This window comes from Filicampus tigris, chromosome 11 (assembly GCF_054856515.1).
Source record: "Filicampus tigris isolate MCC_2025a chromosome 11, RoL_Ftig_1.0, whole genome shotgun sequence".
NCBI classification, from domain to species: Eukaryota; Metazoa; Chordata; class Actinopteri; order Syngnathiformes; family Syngnathidae; genus Filicampus; species Filicampus tigris.
Window position 1 is genome coordinate 1,181,243 of NC_141227.1, and position 8,758 is coordinate 1,190,000.

At 40.4% G+C, this 8,758-nt stretch overlaps 1 protein-coding gene across 3 annotated transcripts in view; it reads left to right on the forward strand.

Moving 5' to 3' along the window:
• The first annotated feature begins 1,257 nt into the window (after positions 1 to 1,257).
• The window catches only part of piezo1 (piezo type mechanosensitive ion channel component 1 (Er blood group)), a 260,505-nt gene continuing 253,004 nt past the window's right edge, over positions 1,258 to 8,758 (forward strand). For 2 of the 3 annotated variants that reach the window (XM_086044431.1, XM_086044432.1), the window contains exon 1: positions 1,259 to 1,804. In XM_086044431.1, coding sequence (XP_085900557.1) covers positions 1,741 to 1,804 — 64 coding nt within the window. In that variant the 5' untranslated portion in view covers positions 1,259 to 1,740. Of the gene's footprint in view, positions 1,805 to 8,758 lie in introns of all 3 variants that reach the window. The other variant, XM_086044430.1, reaches the window with a different exon arrangement.

The following is an 8,758-nucleotide window of genomic DNA, read 5'->3' on the forward strand; positions in this document are numbered from 1 at the left end:
ACTTGGCTTAAAGTGGAAGTCAACCCCCCAAAATTCTTTGCAATAATATGTTCTATGTGCCTTCACTAGTATAAACATGGCAACAATCTGATTAATATTGTGTTGGTAGAATATGAGTTAATTAAGCAGCAAACCCCACCAATTTTTAGCCGTCTCAGGAGGTGGCCATTTCACTTCTGTCGACTGAAAATTACCGCCTCACAGTTCAGAGGTCGTGGGTTCGATCCCGGCTCCGGCCTCCCTGTGTGGAGTTTGCATGTTCTCCCCGTGCCTGCGTGGGTTTCCTCCGGGTATTCCGGTTTCCTCCCACATTCCAAAAACATTCATGGTAAGTTGATTGGACACTCTAAATTGCCCCTAGGTGTAATTGTGACTGCGGATGTTTGTCTCTGTGTGCCCTGCGATTGGCTGGCAACCAATTCAAGGTGTCCCCGGTGGTTGCGGACTGTAGTCGGGGGCTTCTGCCTCTCTCAAATGTCAATAGACTACTACTTTTACAATGTATAAATCGCCACTATGTCTTGGGCAATCATTAACGTGATTGCATTTCTGACCACATAACACTACTGCATAAGTAATTTTGCAATATTTTTTGGAAAACAAGAAAAAAACATTTTTAGAACACACATTGGTAGTTTTATTGGGTCTTTTTCCTTTTGCTTACGTGTTCACCGTCAGGTTAAAATTTGTTCTTTCTTGTTTTCCAAAAATATTGCAAAATGACTTTGGCAATTATGCAATGTCGCCGATGATTTGGAACATATTGTGAAAATAATTTATCTCCTGTTGTCTGTTTCATAGCATGAATTAAAATAACTATATGCTTTTATTTATTTATTTTTTTTGGTGTTTAAAATAGCCACTAGGGCATTGAGAAAAGTGGCAGTAGCGAACAAATCACCAAGTCAGCAACAATGACTGTGCTTTTGGAAACTACCTCCTCTCTGTTAACATCCTTGTTGTTCGTGGAAGTAGTGCACGCCAGGTGGCAAGCATGAATCACTATCAAATTTATTGTAAGTGAATTTGGTTATGTTCCTTTTTATTGAACAGATCGTAAATAATTGGGTGTTATATATATTTTTTTTAAATCCCATGGCATTTTAGGAGGTGCACATGGGAGCTATGTTTGGCATTGGTCTTCTTATTGCCCCGTAAATGAACCAAAGGGTTTGAGCCACTAGAGGGTGATATTAACTGGCAAACTGAAAATGATTTGCAACAGGTGGGGAATCCATTCAATATTAAGTTTGTTGAGACAGTCAATAGTAATAGTACTATGTGCTCAAAATTGTTGTTTTTATTCAAGTCGTCTTTAAAACGAACCATACAAAGTTCAAAGACAGAAGTTACAGTAACCGTCAGGATAATTTGTTTTACAAAGTATACGCTCTATTCACCGCGGACTTACCGGACAATAATTTTCAAGAAAGGGAGGTGACCAGCAACTATGAATTATTCCTCTATGAACGTCCCTCATACACTCACTTGCCCATGAATCACTTTTTCCATCCTCATTACTTCGAATGGGCTCCCTTCCAACGGAAGACATGCAACTCAACCTTTTCCTTGCCGTCAGAACCAGTGGAATTAGTCGCTTTCCTCTGCTCAGACTCAGCACGAATCATTTTTAAACTAGAGGACTATGCTGAAGTATTCTCCGAAAGTACACCGGTAACATTCATCGGACTATTTCGTTGCCATCGCTGCCATCAGAGTTTGTTCTGACCGCGCTTGGACATGGATCTTCAATTGATTGTTTGGCTCATTTACTGCTTTTTTCTACCAGTCGTCTTGTTAACAGGTAAGACATCGACCTTTAACTCTTCACAATTCGAGTCAAGACAAGTGTGGCATTGTTCTACGTAAGCTACAGTAGTCTAACCGAAACTGACGCAATGTCGTGTGGCGAAGTAATCAAACAAAAACATACTTCTCGTCTCTTTTCTAGATGGACACGTAACTTAAAGTGATATCGACCTTATGTTTTAAGGTGTAACGTTTGCTTAAGAGCTCGTGTTATTTCCAAGTAACAAACCGATCGGAATATACCACACCCGCCCCCGTGGAAAACAAGCCAGGAGGGCAAGTACTTCAGGAAAAATAACATCGATGAAGTTGCTTACGGTCACATATGTGAAGTTCTGGTCGCAATCATTGGTTTGGAAAAATGTTTAGATTTTTATATTTAGTATGTGTGGGACAATCCACAGAAGCCACTCAGCTCGACGTGGAATGTGGTTGTGCAATGAAATGTCAGGTATTTACCTTGCGATGGACAGAAACCATATGAGATTATGTGTGCGCTCTACACGAGCACACCTTTTGTCAGTGCTCGGAAAGTCACTGTGCACTTACACATTTCTGAACAGAAGTTTCAATACAATTCAATGTAGGCTACGGCCTGAATTCTACATACAAATATTTTGTGTTAATTAACAGCTAAGCAGCACCAGCTTGTAACTTTTAATGTCAGATTCACACCAAGTGAGACATTCATAAACAATGCACACAATGAGGAGAGAAGACACTCTACAACAATATTGTCTTTTTACTTGCAAGGAGAGCGCAGGGAAGTGTACGATTACAGTTCCTAAAACCCTCTGCCCGGCTCCTGCGCCCCCTTTCTTTTTATTATTCTTCGGTGTCCCTGATAACAAAGGTGTTCCAGCTCTAAGGGAAAGGGGAGCGAAAGCAGCTGGAACACTATGAACTTGTTTTGTCTATGTGTGTGCGTGTGTGTGTGTGTGGGGGTGTGTGTGTGTGTGTGGGGGGGGGGGGGGGGTGTGCGTGTGGGGGTGTGTGTGTGCGTGTGCGTGTGTGTGTGTGTGTGTGTTCAATTAACATACATATGTGAAAGCAAATCACACCAAGCAAGTTGGCCTAATGATAAAAATCAAACACATAAATAATAAAATGCATTATTATTCTTACATTTCCCCCTGTTTATTATAATATAAAATTAACTATAATATAAAGAAAAATCTGATTGAAAAATCCAACACCCGAATCATTATATACAACATTAATCACTTTCCCCCCTGTTTCTCTTACATTTGCACAATCCTCATATCATCGAATAGACCCTCCACAAAGGCTTTAATCTACCGAATCTCATGATCTCCAAGACCCGGAAAGAGATCTGGAAAAGAAAGCGAAATGTCAACAGGAGAATCAAAACAAGTGTCATCAGTGTCATCATTACTCTCAACTGTACGATAAAGCAATAACGGATAAACATCGTTTAATTTGGACGTCGTAGGTGCAATAGCTGTAGTGATCAACCAGTTGAGCAGTGCTCTAAGACAAGGAATACAACAACACACACACAACGTGAGGATAGCTGCAAACACAGCAACAGAAACCAGGACAGAGGAAACCAAGTCCTTGTAATCTACCAAATGTTCTTTCCTACCACTCCGTCCAAAGAGACGTGTCCACTCCAGAATGCTCCTTCATCTTGTGGTTGAGAACGCGGAGGCCATCGATGGCCCTGGTGAGGGACCCCTCCGGGGCCGTGTTGTTAGGTATGAATGTACAACACCGGTCGCCAAACATGGCGCACACCCCACCCTTTTCCGCGAGGAGCATGTCAACCGCTATGCGGTTCTGGAACGTCATGAGAGAGGTGGCTGCCAATTGTTCTTTGATAGCAAGAAATCCTGCTTCAGTATAGTTACCCAGTTTCTGCACATTGTAGTGGAGGCAGTTGATCCTGTCAACATTTTTATTCGGCGTGATCCAAATAAAAATGGACTCCCAACCAGCTGCAATCTGATCAACCAGTTTATACTCATCTGCTACACCTCGAGGTACGCCAATAGCATCAATATAGGTCGGATCTCCATCTCTCCAGGAAGCACTACGCCGACTCCTAAAGAACTTGTCTCACGGAATGTGTGTCAGAGCTGCCCTCTGGATATCCTCTACATTAGATGGAAAAATAGTAACAGTTAAGAGCAATGACACAAGTGCACAAACTCCTGAAGCATTTTTCAATGTGTCATACAATTGTTAACATATGAACCTACTCTAGGAATCTCAGAAGGAGACAGGGTACTGTCTTCACAAATCACAACAGGAAAATAAGGATCAAAACCTGATGAATAAGCCCACAAAAGAAACCCCCAACAAGATGAATTAAAAATAGCTACAGTAGGAGGCCTGAAAGGCCCAACCCCCACAGTGACCCTGAGATTCAGTGTCGACCCCGTCTTTGAAAGAAGTATTTTGTTAGGAAAATATCTAGCCTCACGGCCCTGTCCTGGAGCCCAATAATCACCCTGTTGTGTAGTGATCAAAGAATCCCAACTCGAATCTAACACATGTCCAGTGAGGTACCACCAGTACTGTTGGTACCCCTTCCCCGCTGTTTGAATTATACTACCGCACCTTTTCTTGAACCCCCTCAGGGTTGCTATTGGAAGCTTCAGTTCTGTCGTGCTATTTTGGCATCACCATTTCTGCTGTAACTCCACTAAGAAGGGGTTGGTGTCTGTCAAATTCTTCACTGACCGTCAAGTATTTTCAGATACTATAAATCTGCACCCACCTTCTTGCCAGACTTTTGCTCACCTTCCCCGGAGGAGAAATCAGCAGAAATGACCTTCTTACAATGTGATAAGTGTATCCACGTGCTCCTCTCTGCAAGCTTCACAGCAGTCGGAGTTGTCAGCAACACGTGATTGCTTTTTTTCAATAAATTTAACAAAGTCCATATGGATTCTCTGAAAAGGATAGGTTGCCAGAGGAAACTGACCCCGCATTAGACGCAAGTTACCTTGTGAATTGTGCCTGGCTCAGGTCAAACAAGCCCTACAAAAATTGTTTTTTTTAGAAGAGGTTAAACCCATAAGTCGTGTAATGTCTGTTTACAAGAGCCACCGTTCCCCCATTCGAAACATGAGACACCCCATGGCTTAATATTGCTGCCCATCTGAACAAATTTTTGGTAGTATGGGTTTTCCCTCTGTGCTGACATAAATATTTTCCCTCAAGGTTGGTTGCCCCTTATCAGCCCAGAGTTTTTGTTCTGTCTGTGGACTCTGCTGTTGCATATCTATCAAGGTTTGGGTATTCAATATTTGTGTGTCAGGAATATGATCTGATAACCCCATGAAGAGCTTTAAAGCCGCTTCTCTAGCTGTTTTGTCTGCGAAAGCATTCCCCAATGACGCACTGTCTGTCCCCGATTTATGTGCAGCACACTTACATATTACAATGTTGCGTGGTAACTGTACGGCATCTAACAAATGTTGGAGTAATTGAGCATGTGTCACTGCTCTTCCCGTCGATGTAATCATGCCTCTATTGCGCCAGTATTGTGCAAAGATGTGTACTGTTGCAAATGCGTATTGGCTATCAGTGTAAATTGTAACATCTTTATTCTGGCATAATTTACATGCCTCTGTTAGTGCAACTAATTCAGCAGCTTGAGCAGAATAATGCGACGGCAGTGATTCTGCTTTTAGAATTTCATCTTTCGTAGCCAGTCGTAACAGAGTAGCCAGTCGTGTTTTCCCAAAAACATCCTTTTTATTTGACCCATCGACAAATAGCGTGAATCCCGTCCCTAATGGCAAATCCTTTAAATTAATTCTACATTTCGTTGATTTTTTTTCAGCCATTTCCATGTCACCCCCAACCTGCCTCCTCACTGCCACCGGCTCCCGTCTCATCGTCCTCTTTTCTATGAAACAACACCTTATCCAACTTACTTGGCCCTTTCTCACGCTTCTGCGCCAACACTCTCCAAAAATCTACGTCCTCATACCCATCCTTTCTCATTTTTGCTTCATTGTTTTTACGTTTAGTCCGTATTTCATACTGCAGGTTCACTAATTTTTGTGTGTTAAGCTGGAAACTGACTGACTGAATTACGGTTTATACAAGTCACATGCTCGGCATCGATATGCAGCAAAGCGATGTTCCACAATGTATACCATCCTTCCCCCCTGAAGAGACGTGACAAATAGACGTGACAAGGCCCACGACTCTTAATTGCTACCCACGTAAACAGGCCTTATGGGAGGATGGGACATCTTCTTTACTACATATGATTCAACATTTCCTATTACCCCGTTATTTTCCCAAAAGCTTCACTCACTATTTTGCATGTCTGTCAATATTGCGTCGTCGAGTGGCGTGTTATTATCTGGTATTTGGTCTACTGAAAGTACACCATAAATGCCAACAGATGTTCCTTCCGTGTATGTGTGTGTGTGTGTGTTTTGTCTCATTACTGTTTGAGAAAAATGTAACTTTCTCTTGCTACCCCGTTTGTCTACATGTTATCTAAGCGTTATTCCATCATGAAAAGTACTTGCCATGTCTTTCACGTGTGCACATTGTCTAAGCGTTATCTCATTATGAAAAGTACTTCCCGTTATATTAATGCATTATCTCTGTCTATTTTCTGCTGTTCCATTAATTATTCCCACCAATCCAACACTTTGAGGGTGGTAAGCACCAAGATTCTCAGATCAATGTGAACCATCACTACTATTTTCTCCACAATTTGGTCAACAAAACGGGTACCACCATCATTGTACGTTTTTTAGAAATGCCATATCTGGGGATGATATCCCTGCAAAGTGCTTTTGCCACCGTCAACGCGTCTGAATGTTTGGTATAGGGAATATTTCTAGCCATTTTGAAAAAGCATCTATGATGACGAAACAATAGTTTTCCATTCAATTCAGCAGCCCATTCGTATGGATATTTCGGTAAAATAAGTAATCTGTTTGGCCATACACAGATGTCACCTGGTAATGTCGCACCAGTGTTTTATTTTAGCTTATTTATTTATTATTTTTTTTAAAAATCAAGGAGTTCAGTTTATAAAAAAAATAAAATCAATAAAAAATATGGAAACTCGTTGCCTTAGAAATGATAAGTAAACGTAAGTTGAACTCTTTATGTGTAACAAGCTATCAATTCTGAGTGCACAGTACTACCACCAACTTAATTATTTTGAGTTTGTAGTGCTAAATGGTTACAAGGGTCAACACTTGTATAGCGCGCATCTCCCTTTTATATTTAAAAAACAGTGTGCCAACAAGGATATATCAGCTATTGCTTGCAATAAATGTTTTTGTAACAGGAAAACAATAAAAATGTGAAGTTTCAAAGGGATAGATAGCATTTCACCTTTAAAAAAATCCAGAAGTTCTAAATATTTAATTTGTTTAAGACATGTAAACTCAAAACAACTGAGTAAATTAATTTAATCGTCAGGAATTACTAACAACTTAATTAAAATGAATGTTTAGAACAAATTATCAAAATGTGAGTTAGTTCAACACAATACTTCTGAGTAATATGAATGTTTGTGTTTACAGTGAGGCAATCATGTCTTCCTCCATCCTCAGGAAGTAGTAACAATGTGGCTGTGTTTAACGTGCGTCTCTTTAGTTAGACGTTGTCTCAATACATACAAGGTAAATGTTTCGCTAGTGATAAAAAGATCATGGTCCTTTGTTAAAACAATGCAGAGACTGCACGTGGCACTCTCAAAATCAGGGGATAGAACAAAAACTATGGTTGCACTTAAAAAAACAACAATTGGAAACTGAGGCACCCAGCCATTGCTGCATTTGTTTGTACAGCAATGGATGCTGCAATAACTGCTCTTCCAGAGTGCGGCAATGCACCGTCCAATTCGAAATAATTAGTTTCATTTTGTCTGAATTTGCCGCACCAAAACTGAGGTCGAAAAATGACCTTTACAATCGATCAACTGAATAATTTAAGATAATGCTGTGCTTAACACTAAAATTTGCTTTATTTCACAAAAAACTTTCCTGCTTCATTGGTCTACCTTAAAGGTGATGTCATTTGAGGTCTTCACTATTACATTTTTTCACCAATGATTCCTGCATAATTTGGAACCCAGATTCAGCAACAATTTGTTAGACCTAAAAAATGACATCATCCACCCCTTCGTTTGATGTTTTGGAGCCTGGCGAATTGCACTTTGTTTTTGTTTTTCTATTCCCCACTACAATTATACTTCCAACACTAAGATTGCGTCCCAAATATTTGACTTGTTGTTTATTTTTGCTTACTTTGTGCTCTTCTTCAGCCAAATGTTATAATAATGAACAAGAATTGTTCCGCCTTGTCGCAGGGTCAGACAAGAAAGGAGCAGAGGGCCCAGGTGCCCCTCCCTGATGTCTGCGCCGCCGCTCAAGTCACATTATCTTCGTTTCTTACTTTTTGCCCATTAAGCGCTTCTGCTATATGATTGATTCCTGTAACATGGCTACTTTATGTGTAATTAACTTAACCATTAAAAACGTGTTCAGCTATCGATGCGTCTAAATATTGGATCTTATCAGGATCCTGTTTTTCAACAAACTTCCAATCCTTACACTGCTTTTATGATTTAAATTTACTACCTATTTTCCCCAATTGTATAGGAATTTGGTCCAGCTTGCTAACACCTAGGGTGTTCTAAAAACTGGATTTTTATCAGTAGGACAGCAATTCAAATTTCCTGTTGTGGTCATTCTCACTACAACCTTTTCAGATGGAGAATTCTTGCTTCTCCATCCACACCAGTCTGCTGTTCATTATCCTACTACATATACTACTAATTATACTATACTAATTATATGGAATAGAATACCTAGTGGTATTTTAATTTGCAATCACTCTGTTCACTTACACACTTCACACAGGGTTTCACAACCGATTTGCCCAAACATACACACACGCAGAATTCAAGTGTACACAGGCCTTCGTCATCCTTTATTAT